The sequence below is a fragment of the Enoplosus armatus genome, chromosome 9, assembly GCF_043641665.1.
Source record: "Enoplosus armatus isolate fEnoArm2 chromosome 9, fEnoArm2.hap1, whole genome shotgun sequence".
In the NCBI taxonomy this organism is placed as follows: Eukaryota; Metazoa; Chordata; class Actinopteri; order Centrarchiformes; family Enoplosidae; genus Enoplosus; species Enoplosus armatus.
In genome coordinates, this window is record NC_092188.1 from 11,136,314 (window position 1) to 11,162,405 (window position 26,092).

Sequence of the window (26,092 nt, forward strand, 5' to 3'; positions counted from 1 at the left end):
GTACAATCATTTTTACCTGTTTTCATAATTCAATATTTTATTATCAAAGTAACATGCATGCATCATAATTTACAGAGACACATTATAGACATTGACATTTGTATTGTGTTGTATTTATGTCTTTCTAGGAGACTGATGTTGTTGTGTGTGATGTTTATGTGTGCGATTTAAGTCTTTATGTAACTTCATAGGAAGGCACAAATCCTTTCCAACATTGATGGATTTCGGTTGCTCAAAAAGACGAGTTCTTTCTTTCCTTCGTCTGTTTGACCTGATGAGGGGAAAAAAAAGAATTTAAAGTTACGAAAACAGCATCACCATTAAATGTCTTTTTATAAAACAAAGCATCCACAGTATCATCACATACACTGTGGATGCTGCAGCCAGTGACGGTCCATATAATAGAGGTAACAGCTCTCAAACTCCTTCTCGCTGTAGTTGGGCACTGACACCGGGACGAACGGGTCCATGCAGTCAAACCCCCTCTGATGAGTGAAACACAGACAGGAAGTCAACATACTGGACATCAAATATGTGTTTAATACAGTCTGGTCATCCCTTAAAATAGCATGTTCAGACCAAAAAATATCACAAACTTCATCAACAACATTTTGACGCAATAAATTACCAACTCTGACACATGAATCAAAAAATACAGACATGCAAATCTGTATATAATGCACCAAAGGACCTGTTACAGTATTCAAACAAATATAGATATTAATATATACATAATCTAAATGCATATATATATATATATGATTCATATTATTAAATTATAACGTCAACATTTTTTTATTTGGTGAGAATGTTATATGACCCTACTTTGAGTTTAACAGTTCAATCATTGCCCAGCATAACTGGAAGAGGATGGAGGTGACAATGATGGATTTATTGGTCCATTAGGAAATTGATCTTATGGCATGCAGACATCTGATAAATACGACCACTATAAATAATATCACAACCCTCTGCAACAACACAACCACGTGTTGTAACACTTTAGGCATAAAACAAAAATCATGAACAATTTGCTTGTGTGTTAAACAGCCCAGTTAGTACAGAGGGAAAGCTTATATGCACAAAACAAAGGATGGGACTCATCAATCTGTACACTGGCAATACTACTGGATATACTGGCTGTTTTGTTGCTCACAGACAACAAAAAGTTGAGATGCTCGCCACAAAGCAACAACAAAACATAACCATTATGTCCTTTGTGTATCACTTTACTTAATTCTGAAGTCCTGAGGATTGGAGTGATGCAGTCTCAAGGTCAGGTTTGCAATTTCCTGACTAATGACCAAAGTTAGAAGAGAAGGAAAGGCAAATCTGCTGTCAGAACAATAAAATGATCTCTGACCTCTCCCAGCAGCTCTTGAGGCAAGTAGGCAGATTTTGGAGTGTAGAGAGACCCCGTCTGAGACAGAGTGGTGATGATGGCGCCTCCAGCCTGAGACAAAGAGAACGAATGTTAATGGGGGAAAAATATAATAAATTTAGTATTCTCATGCAGCAGTGGTCATCGCCTTTAGTGTGTTCTTCTCACCCAGTCGTTCTTCATCAGCTTCCTCAGGTTATAAACCAAAGTGAGCTCCTCTGGATCTACCTGACGGGCAGCAAGAAAGAGAGACACATAAGACTTCCTATATGTGGAAACTGAAAGAGAAGCATGAAGACAAGAATGAGGCATGACAGGATTGTGAATGTGTTTCCTCACAGCACTCTTATCTTCCTTCTTGATGGTGGATCTTCCCCACAGCGCGTTGACGCCATCCACAGCCACGGCCATGCGGAAGCCTGACTCCGGCTGCCCGCTTTGCAGCCTCAGCTCCTTCATCACCGCCCCCACCACATCACTGCTGCTCTTCACACGAGATATACCCTACGGCAAAAGAAATACCATCTTAGGAAGGGAAATCAAAACAGGAACTCCACCGATTTCACACATCCAAGTCTGTTTACAGGCCTTGGAGAGTACTCCTGAATATGTGAAATAAGTTGTATAAAGCCTTTTGTGGCATCCAGAGGGAGCAGAGTGAAGTCTGATAAATTGCCTGAAATGACGTCACTTGAATCAGCGTCGGTTGGGGATGAAGACTACAAGTTTGAAAATTACAACAATCTGGGGGTTTGGAGTTATAAAGAAGTTATGAAGAAGCAGACCCGCTCCTCATCTCTGCTTGAGGCTAACGGCTCGATGCTACATTAGCTGCTACTAGCATGACACACCTGAATCTCTGACCGAACTGTTTGGCAGTGGAGTTGCATTGTGGGTAATGTAGGCACTATGTTTTGACAAGGAAGAAGAATACATGGAATTAAAAAAAGATTTGATTCTAATCCTTTTTTTTTTTTTTAACTGTCCACAAATTACGCTAAATCAGAGGAGTACTTTAAAATAGTAACAACACATACATTTGTAGGACAAAAATGGTGTTGGAGCAGCCATTTCATGCACAATTTCTTTAGTTTTAAGCCTGTACACATCTAACAGTTTAATACAGATGCTTCAGCAGGAGGTTTGAAATTTGATTTCTTTAGTCTAATTATGTGCTGTCAGAAGGCTGGCTATTAATATCAGATCTAATTACAGCCTACAACAAGCTCAGAGTAACACCAGCAGTGACCAAAAACTAGTTTATATGATGAGTCAGACAAAATAGGGCAGCACTAATGTCTCAAAGAGCAAACGATACAGCAGCAGAGCAAGATGGCTGATTGGAGGAGGTGAAAAATTCACTGGCTGAACACAAATCCACTGATCTTTTTTCGCCTTTGACAGTGTGTGTGGTACAAAAATATTGTGCTGATCCATCACCATGCTCAGTTCCTTGGCTATTGATCACCACTAAGCACAGGCAAGGTGAAAGATGAAACTTTAATGACCCCTGTGGGTAAAATCGGTAGGGCCGAAGGAAAGAATAGGTAACAGATAGAAAATACAACAAACTGATGAAAATGTCTTTGAGGGTGAGACAAAGCACATCTCCAATGAACACAAATAAATACTCAGAGCCAGAAAAACCAAGACGCCCACTCATTTGCAGTGTGTGGGGACTCACCTGATCCACCAGCTCTCCTAGAGGACTTCCCTCCTCAGTGAACTCTCTCTTCGTCCACACATAGCGCTGCTTTGTCTTTATCTGGGAGAGAAACAGCAAAGTTTCAGTGGTCGTGTCCTCATTTAAAATTCATGCACCAGGTTTCCAATGTATTCTTCACATAAAGCTAAAAATCCTTCAGCTTGTCCCATGACACAAATCACTTTCATTAATATTTCAAACCTAAATTTTAAGCTGTATAATGTTAGCTCTCTATTGTGTGTCAATATATTAATATACAATTAAGACTGAGTTGCTTTGTGGGGATTATCTTGAACAAACTGTAAGATTGTATTTGCTTTATTTCTAAATAGCCAATGTAAACAGTCCACTGGAAATTTGAGTTAACTTCCTAGATCATTTATAAAAGAAACGTTGTCACTTAACATTTTCCATATAAGACAGTAAAGAGCAGAGCCTGGCTGAGAACTTAAGATGCTCAATCCTCAATACATTAAAACGTAAATGTTTCCCTCAAATAATAAACCACAAACCCCATCATGCTGTTATATTCCTACTATGCCAAGCAAAGACACCGTACTTCAAACTCTTCATTTTACGGCAGTACATGTGGGTAAATTCAGGTGGTGTCATCAAGCTGTTTAATGGATTTCTGTGTATCAGCGTGAGACCTAAAACGCTGTGAAAACACAGTCAAGGCTCATTTAAGGTATACAGTGCATCCGGAAAGTATTCACAGCGCTTCACTTTTTCCACATTTTGTTATGTTGCAGCCTTATACCAAAATGGATTAAATTCATTTTTTTCCTCAAAATTCTACACACAACACCCCATAATGACAACGTGAAAAAAGTTTTTGAGATTTTTGCAAATTTATTAAAAATAAAAAACCTGAGAAATCACATGTACATAAGTATTCACAGCCTTTGCTCAATACTTTGTTGATGCACCTTTGGCAGCAATTACAGCCTCAAGTCTTTTTGAATATGATGCCACAAGCTTGGCACACCTATCTTTGGGCAGTTTCACCCATTCCTCTTTGCAGCACCTCTCAAGCTCCATCAGGTTGGATGGGAAGCGTCGGTGCACAGCCATTTTCAGATCTCTCCAGAGATGTTCAATCGGATTCAAGTCTGGGCTCTGGCTGGGCCACTCAAGGACATTCACAGAGTTGTCCTGAAGCCACTCCTTTGATATCTTGGCTGTGTGCTTAGGGTCGTTGTCCTGCTGAAAGATAAACCGTCGCCCCAGTCTGAGGTCAAGAGCGCTCTGGAGCAGGTTTTCATCCAGGATGTCTCTGTACTTTGCTGCATTCATCTTTCCCTCTATCCTGACTAGTCTCCCAGTTCCTGCCGCTGAAAAACATCCCCACAGCATGATGCTGCCACCACCATGCTTCACTGTAGGGATGGTATTGGCCTGGTGATGAGCGGTGCCTGGTTTCCTCCAAACGTGACGCCTGGCATTCACACCAAAGAGTTCAATCTTTGTCTCATCAGACCAGAGAATTTTGTTTCTCATGGTCTGAGAGTCCTTCAGGTGCCTTTTGGCAAACTCCAGGCGGGCTGCTATGTGCCTTTTACTAAGGAGTGGCTTCCGTCTGGCCACTCTACCATACAGGCCTGATTGGTGGATTGCTGCAGAGATGGTTGTCCTTCTGGAAGGTTCTCCTCTCTCCACAGAGGAACTCTGGAGCTCTGACAGAGTGACCATCGGGTTCTTGGTCACCTCCCTGACTAAGGCCCTTCTCCCCCGATTACTCAGTTTAGATGGCCGGCCAGCTCTAGGAAGAGTCCTGGTGGTTCCGAACTTCTTCCACTTACGGATGATGGAGGCCACTGTGCTCATTGGGACCTTCAAAGCAGCAGAAATTTTTCTGTAACCTTCCCCAGATTTGTGCCTCGAGACAATCCTGTCTCGGAGGTCTACAGACAATTCCTTTGACTTCATGCTTGGTTTGTGCTCTGACATGCACTGTCAACTGTGGGACCTTATATAGACAGGTGTGTGCCTTTCCAAATCATGTCCAATCAACTGAATTTACCACAGGTGGACTCCAATTAAGCTGCAGAAACATCTCAAGGATGATCAGTGGAAACAGGATGCACCTGAGCTCAATTTTGAGCTTCATGGCAAAGGCTGTGAATACTTATGTACATGTGATTTCTTAGTTTTTTATTTTTAATAAATTTGCAAAAATGTCAAAAAAAACTTTTTTCACATTGTCATTATGGGGTGTTGTGTGTAGAATTTTGAGGAAAAAAATTAATTTAATCCATTTTGGAATAAGGGTGTAACATAACAAAATGTGGAAAAAGTGAAGCGCCGTGAATACTTTCCGGATGCACTGTATAAATGCCTAAATGCTTGTTAATAATCTGACAAATTGTGTAATACTTCACAAGCTTTAATTTGACTGTGTACTCAGAGTCATCGAGTTAATATTGTAAAATTGCAGCCTATATAAATATCATCTAAAGGCACACTGCGTGAAAATCATTACCTTTGAGAGGAAGTGCTCATTGGTGATTCTGAAGTTGCGTAACCATTCAGTGGCTTGTAGCGGCTGATCAAAGCGAGAGGTGTTATAGGATGAGGGCAGCAGCTCCTTACAGTTCTTCACCCAGAGGTGAGCTGTATAATTAAAAAAAAACAAAAAAACACACAAGATGTAGAAGGGTCACTGCTGACACTTCCTGACTTGACTTGTTGTACTTGCTGGTAGTCGGCCATGTCTGTGTTTGTCTCACCATCGGGAATATGCAGCACCAGCCATCCCTGTGTATAGCAGAAATGGACCGTGTGACAGAGAGACATTGTCTTCCCACTGCCCTTCAACCCATCTGAACGGCTTGATAAGGTTAACGACGGGTTATTCAGAAACATCAAGAGAAGAAAAGTAAGTTTATCTGTATGTGTATATGGAGTTTGAGCGTGTGTTTTAAAGGATACAGAATAAATATCGCAAAGCAGGTTTGCTGTCGTCTGTTTTCTTCAGGCAAGAGATGACCTCCAGAGCTGGCTGCCTCACCATCACACAGGCTTCATTAAACGTCTTCACCTAAAACCATACATGACAATTATACTATCTCAAAAAAAAAAAAAACGGTCACAAAATATTATCTATGAGCCAGTTATGTTTAAACTAATGTGCATGTATCGTCATAGACGTACCTAGCACCATAGCACATACCTGTTGCTGATAGCGCCAAGGGAGGCCGTGAGGTAACAGAGTGCGGATGTGTGCAGAGGGAAGCGTGTAATACTGTCCGATAAATTCCTCTGACTGACATGCCTGGAACAAGACAAACCGTGAGATCACCAGCTAAAATCATACAAATGTAAGGACAACTGCTGCGACAAACACAAATCTGCTGCAACTAAGCAGCTGTACTGTGTTTCCCCCCTCGGCCTGTGAGCATGATGACAACATTTGCACCAGTAAAGTCAGATTTGCTTACCGGATCATTCTCCCGTGTTCTGAAAACTGAAAAGGGCTCAGGTTCTGGCTCTACAGCCACAGCCTCCTGCTGCTGCCCACATCCACTGGTATGAAGGGACCTTACATGCGTTACCTGCAAAAGTTTAATAGAATTAATACTTTTATCCAAGTGTCATATACATAAAGACAGTATTTACAAAACATACAAAAGCAAAAGAAAACTGAGAAATAATCCAAACAGAACACATGGTACTGTTAATTATACAAGTCTTGATCAGACTTGGATATCTTGCGGGCATTTTCAGGAAAAGCTTAACTCAAAGATAAGAGTAGAACAGAATATAAAATGCATTTCAACCTAAAATCACATAGGTGACCCTTTCTGTCCTCCCCTGGGACTGAATGCGTCTACAACCAAAGGAAGGATGCTGAATCTTAAGTGAGCACATAGATACTGCTGTGCCCTAGTCAGGGTGACATACAGTGTTGCTCTTTATTGTACATGTGCTTAATAACACATAACCACCATACTTCATGCATGTAAAGTAACCTCTTACAATAATATATATATTTAACCAATCTTTGTTCAGCTTTGTTGTCCTTGTTTCTATCTTCCAGAAAATTGTTCTGGGAACTATGTGTAACATTGAGAGCAACTTAAAACCGTACGTGTGCACATGCAGTCTACAAATAGCTGATTCAATGACTCTGATGTTCTAAATTTCAGTTTACTTAATGTTCCGTCTGACAATTTTAAAAACATAATTTTCAAATTACAGTTATACAATTGCAACTACAAAGTTAGTTTATTTGGATATGCTGTAAACTAAACTTTGAAAATAACTATGTAAGCCACTTTACCCATGGATAGTTATTTAAAGAACCTCAGTAAAAGATTTTTGTTTTTGTAGTATCAACACATACTGTAAATTTGAGACCTTGTAATGCACACCCCAAAAACAATACAGAGCTGTGTTTTGCACATCAATTACATTATGTCTTTTCTGCTCGCTTTGCAAACAGAGCAGCTGACCCAAGTGAACAAATCTAAGAGGGATTATTCTTCATATTCTGTCCAGGTTATGTATCTGCAGCTTCTCAAATAGTACTTAAACCTACTGTTAACAGTAATCTTACCGTTTGCCGTAGTCTGAAGGACAGTCTGTGGAGCGCCATGATCTGACACATGGAGGACAAAAACAAATTACAAGCTATATTTCAAAGATCGCAAGCGCCGGTGAAGCAAGTCATGTGTAAATACACAGCAGCGTCCTGTAACCTTGCGTAAACACTTAGCTAACAGCTAGCTGGGTACCCAGCAGACACGTAATTTACAGGCAACATTAGCAACGCGGAGCTATTTGAGCGCAGAAAGCTGTTTACCTGCGACTCACCTCATTAAATGTTAAGTGACGAAGATTTCGGTTAAGGTCATCAACTGACAAATGTCCCCGGAGCAGTTTAAGGAGAGGATAAACTGCACACCTCCAGGCGAAGTCAATGTGCCAGAGCTGTCATGGACACCGCCATCATGCAGAACACAGCAGGAAGTGACGTAACGCCATCACAATTCTCTGTAGCCAATGAGGTGGCACGAGCCAGGCGACAACAACTGAGGAAAATGGAGTTTAGCAGACTTTGACACATTTCACCTGTAACAATAATTAATGCAGTGAGACTTATGGCAGCTGTAAACACACTGTGGAGGTAATGCATTCATCGTTAACTGTTTGGGGAAGGATAGTGTTCTTTTAAAGCACTATTTTGACAATTTTGACAGGAGCCCTTAAAGACTTTGCTCACTTTCTTTTAAACCAATAACTAGGCAATTACATTACTTTGAATTTTATAATCTCAGTTAACCAATAGATCTATAGTGACTTTAGGGACAATAAGAAAAAAGATGCAAGCCCCTTTTACAAAGTAGGAATCCAAGCTGAAAAACAAACCTGCACCTTAGCCTCATTTTGTTACTCATTCTCATATTGTTCCATATGTCATATTCCAAACTACTTACTACTCACTCCACTGTTCATGCTTGCTCTCATTCCTTATTTTTCTATTTGCTTGAGCCTCAATTTGCTTTTTGTAATGATCCTAATGTTTTTCTTTATTTTATTACTTGCATTATGTAAAAACTATGGAAATGGTAACTTTCACTTTCACTTTTTTTTTTACTTATCAAACTACCAAATTGTCAAAATGTACCTGAAACAGGAACAATATAGCCTACAGGAAACAGCTTTTAAAGAATATACTGTATGTGAAATATATAGCCACGGTTGGATTAACAACCAAGCAAAGAAAAGTTCCCCCGAGTTCACTGTATGTTAATTGTTTGTATGTAATTTGATTAATTGCAAACTGGTTTAGGAAGATGCACCATTAAAGTATAATATCAAGGTGGTCCTGCGTTATTACCTAATGTGACCTTAGTTATTTTAGTATATATTGTGCTTGATAAAGAAAGGCTTTAAAATTTCATCACGCCAAAAAGCTTCACTTTTTGATGAAATATCTATGTTGTACCTTAGTGTGCAGAGGCTTTGTGTTTTAAGATTTGTTTTTTGGCATTGTGTCATGAAAGTGGTGACCCTCTTCTTCCCGAAGTTTATACTGTGCTCCCATGGTGCATATTCCTAAATAAAGTTGTGTTTAACCAAAATAACTCAAACTGATTTATACACAGAAAACCAGGGTCCAGTACCAGCACTGGGTTGGTTTCTGGGTCTCTGTGTACACTGTACTCGATGGGAACTCATAGTTGACGGGGCACACACACAAAGCAGGTGGGGAGGTGTGGGTTTGTGGTGAGCCATAGGGGCCCCAAAACATTTTTTCCTCTTCGGCCCCCTAAAGAGTTAACCTAGCCATGTGTCTAGGCAAGGCTGGATTACCAACCAGGCAAAGTGGGCAAGGCCCCAGTCACAGAGGGCCCTGGCCCCGAGCTCAATATGTGTCATTTGGTTTGTAGTAATTTAACTTAAATCTAATGAGGAGTCCTGCATCATTACCTCATCCTGAGCCGTTGTCTTGTAGGGGGACCCTAAATGTAGTTTTAAAAACTTCATTTTTAGGTAATATTGTCCTTACATGGTGGTGGGTGAGTTAATCTGGCCTTGTGCATATACCTATAAACAACAATAATCATCGTGTTTCTCTCTACTACTGCTATTAGTACAAAACAACACTATAGATAACAACAAAAAATAAACTATAATAATAATAATGCCATATTAAATAAACGTTTTAGTATAAACATAAAGTAATAACCAATAACTTAAAACTCACATAATAATAATAACTAATAAATAATCAATAATAATAATGTAGAAATAGCATCTATATTGTAAATATGTTTTGTTGTATGTTATATAGCTTTTGTGTTATTCCTCCGGCATGAGTGGGGAAAAACACTGCTTGTACTTTTGGATCAATATTGTCTGTTTAACTGATACATGATAAACAGCTCTCACACATTAACTTTTTAATGTGTGCTCAGCCCAGCCTGCCTCTCTTTCCTCCCCCACTAGTGAAAGCTGAATCCCATATTACATTACGCGACACAACTTTTGAGCTGCTCCCCAAAAATCCTACCAGCAGTCCTACTTTAGCCAAGTCGTCGCCATTTTATTAAGCGTCTAAATAGCCCTCCCCAATCGCCTATTATGAACCGCAATGAGATCCTGTGCTGTATTCGCCGATTTATCTCCTCCTCTGGCCACATGAAAATGGCCACGCAATTGCATTCCCGCACATTCACCAACCCCTCCGCGCTGTCAGCCTGTAACCCCGCACACACGCTGCCGCTGCAGCCCTCAGCCCGTCGTCCTGACACGTTAACAGCTCGTGTGCATGCGAGAGCACAATCTGAGCCATTATTGCTGGTGGGAGAGACGTAACTTTCCCCGAGAGAAGTGGGCAAAAAATAAGATCCAGTGTAACCAGTCCGCCACCTAGCTGCGGAGACGCGCCGACGGAGATCTGTCGACTGTATGATTATGAAAACACCCGCGCCAATGTTGTTGCACAGTAGGCTCTGCGCTCCGATGAGACTGAAACTCGGTTTTAGGAGGTGTTTTAACCTCCGCTGGCCTTAGTTATGTAATCAAAGCAACATCTAATGCACCAAAAGCTCTGGATTGCTGTTGGTGCGAAGGGGAGAGCAGGACAGCAACACCTTAACCTCCTGCCTAAACGCAGTTGGCTCCGGGACGCGCTCTCGGGTAAGTAGCCTACGTAGCCTTATTACAGATTTTCATGGCAGACCGTATTAATGTGTGCAGGCCTGTCATCATCAGCGAGCTCACGGCACAGTAGGTTAGTGGGGATTTTCTGCATCCGCTGTGCGCTAATTTTATCCCTTGTTGCTGAGTATGTTTCTCCGTGCATGGTGATATTTCTTATTTCAATGTTGCTGACACCAGCAGAAGGGCTGGCAGAGGACAGATAGAAGAGAAAAAAAAAGGTGGCTCGGGACTAATCCACATCACAAACACCACCAGCGAGCACATTTTGATGCTACGTAGCACCCCACTTCCATGTTGAGTTTCTATTTGCAGCCGTGGATGTTTTAGTGCGCTTAAAGGTGGGTTATATTTTATTATGGAGATAGGAGTGACGACAACAACAACACGTGCATGTGTGTATCATTTGTAAGTGCGACAGCATCAGGCGGATAGTGATTTTCAGAGGTGCGCAAAGTCATTATGGAGAAGGAAGCCCCTGTTGACGTCCTCAGTAAACCAGTGATAGGTTGCTCCAGTGCGGTAACACCCCCACTGCCCATACTGTATCTACAGTAGCAACATCAGTCAGCCTACGCAGCTGCGACCTGGGTACACAATGTACGACCAACACACTTCTAATACACTTACTAGGGGAAAGTGTGTGTGAGGAGGAGGGAGACTCACGTGAGAAAACTTCCCTGTATGTGAGGAGTAAAGCTGCACTTACTGTTTGAGGCTTATATGGTTCAATATTTTGAGATGCCATCACAGCAGCCCTAATTTCCAGCTGGGCAGCCGTGCTCGTGCTGTTGTCAGGCAGACGGTAATGGTGTTGTATTTATTGATAACACCGTCATGGGTTGGTGATGATCGCTGGAAATACGGTGGGCCATTATCATGATTTAATCGTCGCCTCAGCGCTGCAGAGGAACCATACTGACTACAGTGTCAAGTCCACCCATCATCCTGTCACTGGAAATAGCTTCTCGTCTAATGTTGGAATAATTTTGAGTTATGTTTGAGAGGTATAGCTCTGGAGAGTATAAAAAGCTATTAGTATGCACTTTGACTGATGTTGAATGGGCTTGCCCTTTTAAGTTTGAAAACCTGCCACTCTTATGCCCTTCTTATAGTCACTTTGCACAACAAGCTTGATACCCCTGTGACTCAAGCTTCTCCTCATGCCTGTGTCCTCTCCAGTTTGCTCTTCCTCATGCGGGTTGGGCTTCTGGAGTGGAGGTCATATCAAAAGTGGCTGCAGTTATTTAAGAGGACCACTGTCCATCTCTGTGCTCATTTAATTTTATTGTAAGGAGGTTTGGCCTTGGAAATGCTTTCCAAAACTGTTACATAACAGCAGTTACTGGAACAGATGTTGATTTGAGCTCAGTATGATTCAAGGAAAGGGTTTGGGTGTGGAGGGACCAAGAGGCAGGAGTGATAGCCCACTGAGCTCTTAAATGAAAACATTATCTGAGATGCTCTTGTAAGTTTAAGGGGGCAGTTCAGAGCGTTGAGAGACAGAAGGACTATTTCATAAGAGGCTCTCAGGAGAGAGCTGCAAGAATGCTTGGCAGGGTGTGTTTTATTAGAAAATGGATGAGTGTCTCCCTTGATGAGAGAGGGAGTATAATGAAGGAAGCATGACAGAAGATGCTGCTTTCCTTTGATACGTTAAAAATTGGGCTGAACGCAGCGTGAGCGAGAGTGAAAGTTTTTTTCTGGTGAGGAGAATGTTATTTTAGGGTGTGTTACTTGCTGTAATGTCACATTAAAAGTCAATTTACAATGGGGTCAATGAAAAGCTTACTTGACTTAGAGGAAGCAATGGGAGGAGGAGGAATTTGCGCTCCTTTCCAAAAATAAGTTTTACCCTTTCCTACGGATTTGTGTTACCACTACTGAAAGGGGAGGAGGGGAATGGTCGGAACGTGAATGGAGGGATTTAGGTTGGAGAGGAGGAAAAGAACGAAGTGGAGGAGGAAATATGGTTCTGATTAACATGGATACATTGACCATTTTACTGTGTGGTCTACAGAGAGAGAGAGAGAGAGAGAGAGAGAGAGTGGATGGGACTAATAGAGAATGCATGCAAAAGCTTTCTGCCAAACATGAAAAGGGGAGTTTCAGAGAGAAAAGAAAGTACAGCAGAGGGAAGGGTGGGAGGAGAAGTACTTGTGGGAGTAGCTGAGAACAGAAGGCGCAAAGACAGTGGGGAGAGGAGGGGAGGAGACTGGATCAAGTGTTTGAATTAGTCAGGAGCTGATTGATTGATATATTGATTTTGGGGAAAGGAGGCAGAGTAACGTAAGTGAGAACATAAGTAAAAATGAAGAGGTTTAGGGAGTGTTTGCTGTCTTTCAGAGCTGCCGTTATTTACAGATTGTGAGAGAAAACTAGCCGAGGCTGTTTTTGAAGAATGTGAGTAGGTCTTTCTTCCAGTTAGTGCCGACATTCTGGGAATCGGCGGCGTTGATTGGCCTCCTGGGTTTTCTGTATGATGAGATCATCTCTGTGGACACAGACTTTAGCACCTCTCTACAGCTGCCTGCAGGAAGGGGACTTTCCCCTCAATTCCTGTACTGCTGCTACTCAGCATCTGAGCTCACTGAAATGACTAATCACTGGCCTCTCTATCTTTCTGTCTGTGTCTGTCTGTCTGTCTTTTCTTTACTTCTCTCTCTGCCTTTAGCTTACTTCATCTCAGTTCAAGTCTAAAAGACAAGAGAAAGACCTTCCTTTGGTGGATGAAGGAGCCCAACTGTACTTGGACTGTTATACGATATTCTTCATTCTTTTTTCTGTTTTTCGTCCTTGACCTCACCAACCCCGCCGGGGCCATTTGAAAGTGTTATACTGGGAACCCCACAGCATCCTACTTCTCCCCCCTGACTTCTCTGATGGACCAGAGAGTGAAGGGGGGAACCCCTCCAACCACAAACTCCACTCTGGACCCCACCTCTGCACCTGAAGACTCTGAACAGGACCAAGTGGCAGAGAAAAAGAGGAGAGGTGAAGGGGAGAATGGAGATGTAGGGGAGAAGGAGGAGGAGAAAAGAGGAGCAGGGAAAAAGAGAGAGGGAGACAAGGGGGCAGTGCTGGAGTTGCTCATCGAGGGGCGCTGTGGGAGCGCAGGGCAGCAACAGCTTCAGATCTCAGGCAGAGAGACAAGCTGCCCTGAGGGGAATGTACGACTCCGGATTGGACTCCAGGCCAAGCGCACAAAGAAACCGCCCAAGATCTTAGAGAGCTACGTCTGCAAGCCCACCATCAGGACCTATCAGAGACAAGGCAGGGGGGGACAGCTGAGGGGGGATGGAGAAGGAGGAGTGGGCCAGCAGAGCAAAACCAGCTCGACTCCAGACGAGGCAGCCAGAGATCAACAGTCAAGCTTGGATGCTGTCCAGGCCACATCCAAACAAACTGCATCTGCTGCTTCACCACCACTTGCATCATCATCATTATCATCGTCATCATCATCTTCGTCATCGCAGCCATTGTCGTTATCATCTCCATTTACTACAGCTTCCTCCCCAGCCTCAGTCCCTGCCATAACCAGCCAAGGGACCAAGTCTGCCAAACAGGTAAGTTAAGGACAAGGGCAATTTGCCTCACACGCATACAGATTCCCTAATGCCATCTGACAATAATAAACCTGCTTTTAGTTTAAATTGGCTTAAAATGGGGGGAAAACCTAACAGTGACTGAAGGTATTCATACATCATTAATGGCACATATGTGTTGTAGCTCTGTTTTGGTTTTTGCAGTTAACCACCAGTCGGGCTTATACGGTGCAAAATCACCAAGCTTTGTTCTCAGTTGTAATAAGGTCAAATGAGCTATTGTCTCAATACTGAAACCTAAGCAGCCCATTTAAATAAACAGACCTATAAATAGGACAACAGCACGGCAACCACTTGGAGCTATTACAGACATTGGTCCATCAGTCCCTATGACAATCTCCAAAGGGGAAGCTTATTTCCTTAGCTGCACAAACGCCACTCCAGCTGCAGCATACCAAAATTACAGGACAAGTACGAAATGTCAAGCCTTCTCATCTGTATTAGTGGCAATTTATAGCCACCAATAGCACAGCTTTCTCTCTCTCTCTTTCTGTCTCTGCCCGGCTCTCTATATCTGTCCCTCTCTTCTATTTTTACATCCCCTCTTTTCTCTACCTGCTCTCATTTATCTTTCACTCCCCCCTGTCCCTGTCCCACTCCCTTCCTCTCTGTTTCTCTGCCTTTGTATTTCTCCTTTCTGTGTCAACCCCATTCCTGTTTCCATCACCTCACTCTCTCCTTCTCCTCAGTATGCCCTCTTTTCTCTGCCTGATTGAGTCATTTTGTCCTCACTCTCTCTTTTAATGGGTGGACAAAAACAAAAGCATTTCAGTTATTGTCTCTTCCCCATTGTCCTTCACTGTTGTCAACAGCAAACTAATGGTTGTCACAGCCGTTGTTGTCTATGACAGAGATTCCGTGTTTTCATTCCCCAGGTTCCTATCAAACTGGCCGATAAGACAGAGGTGAATTCAAATGGGTCATCTGAGAGAGTAAAGAAAGAGAGGCTTCCTAGTGTCAATGGTCAGCCTGTTTCTGCAGGACACAAACCCTGCTCGCCCACAACAGACCAGAAAGCTTCAACAACTCCTTCCACTCCATGCAACGAAGTCTCGGAAACCAGGAATGAAGGAAAGACCTCCAAGAAACATAATGGTTTGGTACAGACAACAAAGCAGAAGGGACTATCGAATGGGAAAGGCTCTGCTGACATCCTTGGCACTTCCACCTCTTCGAAAATCAAAGTTGGAAAACACAGCAGTTCCTCATCTGTTTCTTCCGTGGACTCCTCGACAAGACCTCCAGTCTCCACCAGCTCCCATAAGGAACTTAGCCTGTCCAATAAGAATAGGCCAGAATCTCCTTCCTCTCCCTCAGTCACCCCTAAACCACAGTCCTCCCCCACTGTGGATTGCTCTTCTGCCCAATCTCAAGATCAGGACACCTCTTTACAGCCCCCACTAGAGAAAAAGAGAGAGAAAGAGAGGAAAGCAAAGAAAGAGAAACGGAAAGACAAAAAATCTAAGCGTGATAGATTGGAGGCTGAAAGAGCAAAGAGTGAAGGCAGAAAGGTGGAAGGCAAGAAGAAGAAAAAGGAGAAAGGAAAAGATGGAAAATCAAGGCATGGGAAAGAAAAGGATGAAAGACATAAGACTGATGATATGTGGAGGGATGAACTAAAGATTGAAAGAGGAAAGGCTGAGAAAAAGAGGGATAAGCTTAGCCCAGACAGGCAAAGAACAGAGGATAATAATCCAAAATGTGGTGAAACTGTTGATAGTGGTAAACTAGATAAAACCTGTAAAGTAGTGAATCCAGGCAGACCAGAGGAGATAGACAAGACAGAAGACAGTTGCAAGCCAGTTAAACAAGCTGAGCCAGCAACAACAGGTGACACCAGTAAATCAAAAGAACAAGACGTCTCAAGACATTCAACTGTGCCTCCAAGCCACCCCTCTTCTTCTGCTCCTCCCTCTCTGCCCACTCCTTCTGCCCGTGCCCCCGTTTCTCCCCCTTCTTCCCCCCAAGAGCAGGACAGCCGACCGCTCAAGAAACGTAAAGCCAGGCGGCCCAGCTGGACCAAGCTGGTGCACCGGGCTCAGAGAGCGGAAAATCAGGAAGCCCCTTCAGATTCCCAACATAATCCTTTAGTAAGTTTCTCCCAGAACCCCAAGACATCCCTTCCTGCCAAGGCCACTATTCAACAGACTGATGAGTCACACCCAGCTCTGTCTAGCTCCTTAACCAGCAGCTCATCCCCTCTCTCTTCTGCAACCAAACCCCCATCCCCAAAGCAGAGTCACCTCACATCAGACCCTAGCCCCCCTGCTTCCAGATACCCCATAACCCCTGCCCGAAAAAGGGGCCGCCCTAAATCCCACAGCTCTAGCTTAGATGAACCTCCCCCTAGACTTTCACCGAACTCTATCCCAACTGAGGTGCCTCTTCTGGGGTGTGACGGAATTCAGAAAGCCCCTGTGCTGGAGCCAAGTCCAATACTGCAATGTGCCACTCAGTCTAAATCCAGCCCCAAGAAGCGTGGCCGTCCTCCCAAACGGCCACTCCCCGAAGACCAGAGCGGAGATGCACTGAATCGCACTGATGATACAGACAGGAGTAAAGATTTTCATCCTCCTGAAAAGGGGAACAGGCAGCTAAAGATCAGGAGGCTGATTAATGAGATGAAGAAAAGAAAGAAGAGGAGACTTCACAAGGTAATGCTGTCTGGGTATGTGGGAAAGGAGGGAAGGGGAGGCGGGACAGCAGATGGCGAGACCTCTCTGAGAATGTGTAAATCGATAGAGGCTACAACAGTACACACGCTCTCAGCCCTGTCATCCTCTTTTGGGAGTAAACTGGGCCCTCAGATCAATGTGAGCAAGAGAGGCACCATCTACATGGGGAAGAGGCGAGGACGCAAGCCTAAAGCCCAAACAGCTCCAACAGCCCAAACCAACTTCCAGAACTCCACTCAGTCGTCTCTGTTTACCAATCCCTCTGAAACATCTCTCTTCTCTAACCAACCCCAGCCTCCTCCCTCTCACCCATTTCCCTCCCCATCTCTTACCCACTCCAGTGGGGCCCAGAGCCCTTATAGTGAAGGCAGCCTCACAGAACCAACATCCTCCCTGCTTTTTCCTCACCCCTTCTCCCACCCATCTCCATCATCCTCCTGTACCTCCCCCCGTCCTCCCTCTTCCTCATCCCTCTCTCCCTTTGTGAAGAAGAGTTGTCCATGTCAGGGAAGGCATCACTTCCCCTTTCACCAGTCTTCATGTAAGCTCTCCTGTCCCACCCCTCCGATGCATCACACACCTGGCTCTCCTGGCCACCTGAAAGAGGCCACCCCCTCCCCCAGGAGTGAATCACACAGCGAAGAGACACTACCTAGCGATAGTGGGATTGGAACGGATAACAATAGTGTTTCTGAGCGAGGGGAGATGAGGGGAGCTCGAGGCATGCTCAGGTTGGGTCAGGGGTCAGGAGTGATTCTGGGGGGTCAAAGGCACCCCTCCTCTCTTGTAGACCGTCCCTCTTCTGTCTCTTCACCCCTCTCTCACATGCCCAGACACACAAATGCCATCACCAACTCAACTACTTTGGAGCGGCACAGAGAAAGACATAGACACAGGCGGAGGGATTACGACTGTTCCTCCTCCTGTGCTTGCTTGTGCCCGTGCCCCTGCCCAGGACACAACAAGTGCACTCATTCAGACTATTACTCTTGCCTTGGGCACAATGCACTGAAGAGACAGAAAAATAAACACAAGAAGAAGCACCAGCAACTGCACATGCAGGATCCAGAGTTTCTGGCTGAACTAGAAGATCTAATCGGTCAGTTCAGTGAGGTGCATATCGGACGTCGAGGTTGGGCGAGGACCGGACTGGGACAGGGCTTTGAGGGGAGTGGGAATGCTGCTGGAGGAAGGCGCCATCACTCCTCTTCCCATTCTCTCCGTTCCAACATCTTCAGGATCAACCTGAATGGCTTCTACTCGCCTCACCCCACGTCTTACTCTACTAATCCTTCCTTCTCCCCTCAGCCTTTCTACCCCTGCCAGCCAGTGCATTGTAACAGGAAGCCGGACCGCAGGCAATGTGGTTGCTCATCAAAGTTCCAGGAGACCATTGAAAATATGGGCTTTTACAGCAGCTATCCCCCAGCCACGCCACTTTACCACCACCTCCCTAGCTCCTACCCGCTTCCCTCTCCACACCAGTATGCCTCCCATCAGCCCCATCATGCCCACTTCCTCCTCAACCCCGCGAGATTCCACAGGCGGAGGAGCAGGTTGCTGAGGGAGGGAGCTTTAGGAGGAGAGGTTGAGGGAGATATGGGAGGAGGCAGTGGAGGAGGCCCACACCTCAGCTCAGGGTTCACATCCAGCCTTTCCTGTGGCTGTGGGAGGAGTGAACACAAACACAAGCATAAACACCGTCACAGGCACTGCGAGCGAGACATGGATGATGAGGAGGAGTTACATGAGGATGAGGAGGAAGATGAAATGGAGAGAGAGGGGTTGGCCAGTTCAAAGCCAAGGTCAGGGTTCATTTTGGGGCAAGGAGAAGGAGGAAGGAAAGGGGCAAGAGGAATGGGGAATATGCTGTCTAAAGAATCGCCTTGGTTATGTGAGAATGGAAATGATTCCTTCTCCTCTTGCACTGCTGCCACATCATCATCTTCTTCATCAGAGAGGTACAAACACACATCTCTCACCTCACTGGGGCTGGGTTCCTCTCACCTATCTTCATTTGGAGGAGGATGGGGCGGCCTGGGCCAGAGCTGGACGAAATTCGGGGGCCTGGGAGGGACAGGATTTGGAAACTCCAACCCCAGCTGGAGAGGCTTCACTGGGGAGCAACATACAGGCAGGCTGATCGCATCGGACGGAGAGGATGAGGACGGTGAGGACATTCAAGAGTCACACCTGTACAGGACGTCTCCATCCCCAACACACACCAACCTGTTCACATCCGCTGCCATGGCAACTGGGGGGAGGGGTCTGAGGAGCGGATTGGCTGGTAGGAATCCAGGAAGTGGAGACAGATCATGGAGGAGAGATGAGCCAGCATGGACAGAGAGGAGAGAAGCAGGTGAGGATGCATGACTGGCTTGTTCAATAGATGTGTGAATGACATGTATGAATTTATGTTAGCATTAGTGCTAAAGTTGGTGCAGATACTTTGACCTACTGCAATGTTAGTATTTCTCTGGCTGGAAACTGTCTGTGCTGATAAATGCTATACAAATCTCCATTGTTAACATTACATCTTGTGTTGTGAGTTGCATTCTGTTAATATTTTATTGGCAGAAAATATGAATACATACAACACGAACAGTAATTTAGATAATATGGGAAATCTATTATCAATTGTGCTTATCATCGAAATACATCAATAGCACCTAAATCATGACAGCCAGCTGAGTGAATAGGTTTTATACCAAGAGGCTCTTTTTACTCGCACAATATGACAATTTTTTATATTTGCACAATGTGGAGATGAGATTGTGGCACCAATAGTTTGCCCAGTGTAGTGACAGCAGTGCTTTTTCTCAGGTGTTGTTGAGCCACACATCAAAGCCTGGAGGGTGTTTGAGAGGAAATCAGACTCCGTTCTTTTTATAGCCAATTTCAGACTCCCTCTGCTGTGCAGGGGATGTGCCTAACACACATGCACGAACACACACACACACACACAGACGCAACAACTCAGCAACCACTCTCTGTTGGAATTTTTAAAAAGTGTTATAGCAGGAGGGCAGCATCTTGATGGGAGTCTTCCAGAAAATCTTTGAAATCTCCCTGGTCTGCAGCGAACCGCACGCTGTTGCAGCCCGGGGCTACCCAGTGAACACAGTCATTAGTTAACCACCAGATTGGCTATTTAAAGCCTGGCCTATCCCTCACTGCTGGCCAACAGGGCCTATTTGACTTGGAAAAATCCAATAAGGAAAGAGTGGTCAGTCTTGTCAGGGACTGTGGAAAATGGAACAAAAAGATAGATGACCTCAGGAGTGATTGATGAAGGAATAGCACTGAGGTCAGAATCGGTGCAAAGAGAGATTGTGAGGGGAAAATGTTGTTTTTTTCAAAGAGGTGGAATACATTTGACATCAGTTCATCATCTAACTAAACACACATGCGTTTTGCAGTACAGCACGCTAGCATGGGCACACTCACACTCTTTTTTTCTCTCTGTCTGCTCAGCCTTTTGAGGTTGTGTTCCACATTAACTGAATGTGCAAAAACTGTGTGCAAGAGTGCATACGTGTGCATGCTCATATTAAAAAGTGTTTGTGTCCATTCTTGTGGTTTTTTGCTGTGTGTGTGTGTACATAAATCACTTCTTAATGCATTTCCCAGAAGTGATCTGGTCAGAGGAAATGTTGTGACTCACCTAATCTGTGGCCCATCCGCATGACTCAGCCTAGACTGGCCTCACCTCACACCTCCTGCTGGCTCAATCACTGATCCACATCTGTCTCATTTCCTCTCCGCCACTTACACCCCACCCTTCCCTCCTGCCTCCTTCTGCCTCAACCCCCCCCCCCCCCCCCACACACACACACACTCCCTCTTTCTGTTTCAATGACTGCAGGTTTACAAGGTGACTCAAGAAGCCGGGGGCAGCAGAACAGTGTGCCAACGCCAGACAGTGTGGCAGGGAAAAACAAAAGAAGGCCAGGACGGCCCCGAAAGCACCCACTGCCTTCCACTGTATCCTCCCCCATGCACTCATCTGCAGCTCCGTCCGTGTCATCGCCTGACCTCTTGCCAGGATACAGCCACAACAGAGATGGGAGAGAAGTGGGAGGGAGAAAAGAAGAGAGAGGGCCAGAGAGAGATCGAGGAGGCGATACAGTGCAGCAGGTGACAGAGTTGGAGCTGCAGGCCAGGAGGAAAAGAGGACGGAAGAGAAAACATGGTGACTCTCCTTGTCATCAGAGGTAAACACTCACAACTGTATCATAAAGTACCTGAGCTGGTTGACTTGAAAATTAAATACAACCACTCACTACTGCTATATTAACCCATCGTTTTCAGCACTGTGTGCTAAACCAGTGCCTTTTCTCTCTTTCTCTTTTTCCTCTCTATCGTTCTATCTCTCTCTTCATGCTTTCCTTTTAGTGTCACTGAGGATAAACCCGAGTGTGACAACCCCCCTGAATGTTTTAGCCAATCAGATGTCGACCAGGCTCCATCCCAACCAGTAACCATCCAAAGAGAGGAGAGAGCAGGTGGTCCTCCCAGGAAGAAGTTTCTGAGGGCAGGTCTTTACTCTGATGATTACAAAACTACAGAGTGAGTTGACTTGATTCAGACACAAACAATTATAACTTTGTTTTTGTTATCAGGTTTTTTGTTTATATATTTAATGTGTCTCTTTCCTAGTCCCCCCGCCCAAGCCCAGCAGTTGTGCAGAGAGAGTATGGAATACACACCAGAGGAGCGTGAATATAGCCTTTTACCTGCTCCCATACATGTTGGTGAGTATATAAGAAAATGCAAACACTGCTGTAGTTGCTGTTGTAGCGATTGTGATAGTTCATCCAAACTCCCTTTGTGCCCTCCAGGGAAGTACCTTAGGCTGAAGCGGATTCATTTCCAGTTACCTTATGATGTTATGTGGCTGTGGCAGCACGATCAGGTACGAACAGTAGAGCCCCATAACACAGAATCAGGAAGTTAGAAGCTGAAGCATCTTTGGTGATAGAATAGTGTCACATTTGTGAAGTGTTATGAATGTATATGTAATCATCATGTTGTGTTGTTACAGCTTCACAGGCAGCCTGCTGTCCCCCTGAAGAGGAAGCGGCGTTACTGTGAGTTGCCACTGTTGGATGTGTAATCTTCAGGTTTAGTTGATGGATCAGATCAATACTCTCATGCAGTGTCTTACTCTGTATCTCTGTTTCACTCAGGCCGACTGAAGGAGAGGACTGTATCCTCTCACCAGACGGCGGTGAGTTCTTGTGGCTTGAGGTTGTTTCTTTCCAGAGAAGGACACAGCTTTAATAACTGTTAAAACTTACATGCGTCCCTCCATTTTATTTTTATTTTACAGGAGGAGAGCTCTAGTGATATTACCAGCCTGTTTCCTCACCTCGACATGGAGCCTTTGACCAGCAGTGAGAGGTACGGAAAGAACACAGCGATTCACATTTGAAGATAGACTACTTGATTTTACTGAACTAACGTCAGCGTGGATGGCTAATGTTCTTCCCTGTGTGCCCGGGCCAGGAGCTTTGCGGTGAAACACCACGTGTTCCTTGTGAGGAACTGGGAGCTCGTGAGAGACAGACAGATCCGGCTGAGGATAGAGAGGGAGAGGGAGAGAGATGCAGAGGGAGAGGAGAGGGACTCACAACTTCTGTCCTGTGATGGAGCCAATGGGGACGACAGCCACATCAAGTCAGGTCCATGAAGCAAGTGTGTGTGTTAGTTTTTGTTTCTGTAGGTGTTTGTGTATGCATACGTGTATGTGGTTGAACTCTATACATTTTTCATTTTTTTTGTACATCTGTATAGATTTCTTCTGGTGTCCTGTGTTGTGTCTTTTCCTTTGTGTGTGCATGTATGAGTGTGTGTGTGCTCATGTTTGGCTTGTCTCTCCATATCATACTCAGCAGCACAAACGAAGTGGTTTTCCAACCACAGAATTTCAGCCTGCAGGGATGTTTCCCCATTTCTGTCATCCACCGCTGGTGTCCAAGAACCCAGCAGGCATCGACTTTCCCCATTAGCAGTGAAACCACACAGTTTCCATCAAAGACTCCCTGACTGATTGCAGATAGGAATCAAGGGGAAATAAGGACACACACATCTGTAAAATAACGTAATGTGCTGTTTTCATTCCCTCCTGCAACGCCTTTACTAACATAAAGAAAACTGTTTGACCTCTGACCCTCAGATCAGCCAGTGGGGGTGGAGGTGACGGTTATCAGCAGTGACCCCCACTATCAGAGTCAGGACACCTCCAGCTCACTCACTGCCAGCCCCTGTGTGAGTGAACAAATGCTGCACTACTCACATAAAAAAAAAGAAAAAGAAGAGATCTTTTCTTTTAAGAATGCAAATTTCCACAAGGATAAAAATCTGCTTTTGCAATTAGTTGTGCATACATGTTCACCACAGCCCATCAAAACCCAGAACAGACAAGAGGAGGAGGGAGAGGAAGAAAAACGAGGGGAAGAAGAGGTGTGCAGCAGAGAACAGAGGAGGAAACGGCTGAATGATTTACTTTTGACCCTGCAGCATTCATAAGCTAACAGAGAGAGGTAAGTCGAGCATCAGATACAGAAACAAGAGGGACTATGGAGTATATGCATTGTTTTGTTGATAGTATCTTGCCTTTACGTAGGTGGGACCACTCTGAGAAAAGGGACCAGGCCCACCACTGGACAGATGGACAGGAACTGATGTCATAACACTGCTATTAACAGTAGCAGTGCCACAGAGAACAAGGGAGAAAAGGAGAAGAGAGCTGGAGAATTATAGCGGCTGCAAATGCAAGAAAGACATCTCACACACTGACAGATGAGTGTGGTGAACCTAGCGCTCTGAAGGGCATCACACCAAGGATGAAACCATGGCAACACATCTTTTGTCCAAGCGGCGAGGGATGAGAGAAACAGAGATATACTGTCCCGGATGAAAAGAAAGACACAGACCAGCTGAAATGAATTTGCACTAGTGCTGGATGAACAAGCACACTAAAGACTGTATGTATGCCGAGTGGACACACTATACACATAATACACACACATACACTTTGATTGCTCTTACTTCGGCACCTTAAGCAAACTGGGAAAGGCAGACATTGCATCGGAGACTGAAAGTGGACATATATGGTACTCAGCATTTCGGCTTGGAAGTTTCCAAGAGACGAGAAGCTCACAAGCTGCCCGGGGGAACAAAAATGTAGCCTGGGTCCTAAGTAGGTCAAAATTGAACCCTCATTTAATTGTTAAGCTTTCAAAGTCACAGTGCACCTTTGGGAAATGACATGAGGAGAAGTGAACCAGTTAAAAGCTGTTGAGACAGTGTTAGGGGGTTTTCTTCACTTTACCAAGACAGTGTCTGCTATGTACCAGTGAATAGGCAGGGGAGGGGGTGGGCTTAGTGATAGGAATTTTGGCATCGCTGCAAGAGAATTTCTAATGAGGTTTTAAGAAAGAAGTTATTTTTGAAAAAAAAAGACAGCTTGAACACTGTCTGCTAAAGAAATGGACAAGATATATTCATGATAGGAATGTTTATTGTTGACTATTTTCAGTATTGCTTCCTGGGGAAGGGAGGGAGAAGGGTAAAAAAGTGTTTTGTTTACTTCAGACTGCCTTTGAGAATGTTTCGCTCTTTGCTCCAGAGCATTGACAATCAGAATGTCCTAGGGGGAGAAAGGAGAGAGGAAAGGGAATGGAAACTACAATTGATTTGCCCCAAATGCTCTGTAGAAGTGCCATGTTGTCTTGTGTACGTACCTAAGCGAGCTCATGCAGTCTTTAAAAGCAATATCTCCTCTGATAAGGACTATATAAGGACTTCCGTTGTTATGTTTTTTGTTTGTTTTTTTAAGTTGTGAATATTTGAGGATTGGAGGTCATTTTTTTCTGTACAGTTGCATAGTAGATTGTTCTCATTTTAGGAGCATTGGGCTAACCCACTTAGTGGAAGTAACCGTTTAGTTTCATGTGAATGTACATAGAGAGAGACCTGTTTTCCTTCTATCAGCAGTAGCGTGTAAAATGAGTATTATACATGACAATACTATCGGGATTATACATAAAACTCAATATTCAATCTTTCATTTTACTAACATGTTTTTAACAGATTATACAGCTGACCAATATATCAGTCATTTCTCCTTAAAATTGACTATGATTGTATATGATTTTTTTTGTAGAATTACATAATTTGTCTCTTTTTTTTAGCTGAGCGTACGCAGTATTTTTTTTTATTATTGGTCAGACAATCAGTGACAGTGAATTAGTTTTTCCAGTGTTAAATTTCTGCTCTCTTTCAGTAGTGTGGTTTGTAATAGCAAGCCAAGAAAGTGCAATTTCTTTGACTGTTTACATACTGTATGTATATTTTTCCTCTTTCCTTTTTTTAACTAAGAGCACTACATTATTGCCAGTGGATGATTAACTTTATAGCAAAGGTACACATAAAGAGTTATTTATCTAGTTTGCATGACATGTAACCTTTGCCTGTTGCCTCTGATAATGTGCATCTGAAAAACAAAACATCAAAAACAGTTGTAACTCAATGCCATAGAATGTCAGCTCAGACTTTTTGCCTCTATAACCATAATAATAAAAGCATTTTATGTCTACTAGTACTAAACCCTGCAGACTCTTGGTGTATCAGTTATGAGGCCTTCTTTGTGCTTTGTGTGTGTGTGTGTTTTGGGGAGGTTACTGCAGTGATTTTAATCAGCTTGAGCTAACAGTGCTATCTAGTGGTGTTAGATTGTATATCTCACACCGTGTTGTCCTCCATAATGACCCACAATGGAGGACGTTATCAAAGGAACACGGTTACAAGATGGGGGAGGGTTGCAGCTCACTCGGGAGATTTATTCTCCTCTTTGTGCCCTTCACAACATCCGAGGGCATCCTGGGATCTGAGCAAAGAAGTAAGGGAAGTATTCCCCATGAACTTAAGAGGGGATGCAGTGCGTAGTTCAGTATTAAAAGTCTCAATCATGAGTCTTCACTTCCTTTGCAATCTGACACATGTAGGTAGTTTCCTGTCACATTTCAGATGGCAGCAAATACAGAACGTGTAA

At 44.1% G+C, this 26,092-nt stretch overlaps 2 protein-coding genes across 2 annotated transcripts; one reads left to right on the forward strand and one right to left on the reverse strand.

Annotated features, from left to right (window-relative positions):
- Positions 1-58: 58 nt before the first annotated feature.
- dap3 (death associated protein 3) lies at positions 59-8,025 on the reverse strand. Its single transcript, XM_070912418.1, has 13 exons — positions 7,902-8,025; positions 7,645-7,686; positions 6,527-6,640; positions 6,259-6,360; positions 6,018-6,126; positions 5,816-5,908; positions 5,569-5,699; positions 3,066-3,146; positions 1,721-1,885; positions 1,550-1,609; positions 1,364-1,453; positions 368-485; positions 59-271 (listed from the first exon to the last, which is right to left on the reverse strand). The coding sequence occupies exons 2-13, from the start codon at positions 7,681-7,683 to the stop codon at positions 186-188; spliced, it is 1,188 nt and encodes a 395-aa protein (XP_070768519.1). The 5' UTR covers positions 7,684-7,686; positions 7,902-8,025; the 3' UTR covers positions 59-185.
- A 7,882-nt stretch (positions 8,026-15,907) lies between these two features.
- Positions 15,908-25,647, forward strand: LOC139290141 (histone-lysine N-methyltransferase ASH1L-like). Its single transcript, XM_070911834.1, has 13 exons — positions 15,908-15,920; positions 16,328-19,393; positions 20,900-21,248; positions 21,430-21,603; positions 21,694-21,788; positions 21,876-21,949; positions 22,079-22,124; positions 22,224-22,264; positions 22,367-22,437; positions 22,543-22,731; positions 23,213-23,304; positions 23,437-23,579; positions 23,663-25,647. The coding sequence occupies exons 1-10, from the start codon at positions 15,908-15,910 to the stop codon at positions 22,724-22,726; spliced, it is 4,113 nt and encodes a 1,370-aa protein (XP_070767935.1). The 3' UTR covers positions 22,727-22,731; positions 23,213-23,304; positions 23,437-23,579; positions 23,663-25,647.
- The last annotated feature ends 445 nt before the right edge of the window (positions 25,648-26,092 follow it).

Coding starts and splice junctions, on each gene's coding strand:
- dap3 (XM_070912418.1), bottom strand. CDS start 7,683: ATGGCGCTCCACAGACTGTCCTTCAGACTACGGCAAACG. Junction 6,641..7,644: donor CCTTCAGACTACGGCAAACG/GTAAGATTACTG, acceptor AAACTTTTGCAG/GTAACGCATGTAAGGTCCCT. Junction 1,886..3,065: donor TAGGAGAGCTGGTGGATCAG/GTGAGTCCCCAC, acceptor CTTTTGCCGTAG/GGTATATCTCGTGTGAAGAG.
- LOC139290141 (XM_070911834.1), top strand. Junction 21,604..21,693: donor GATGATTACAAAACTACAGA/GTGAGTTGACTT, acceptor TCTCTTTCCTAG/TCCCCCCGCCCAAGCCCAGC. Junction 22,438..22,542: donor CCTTTGACCAGCAGTGAGAG/GTACGGAAAGAA, acceptor TGCCCGGGCCAG/GAGCTTTGCGGTGAAACACC.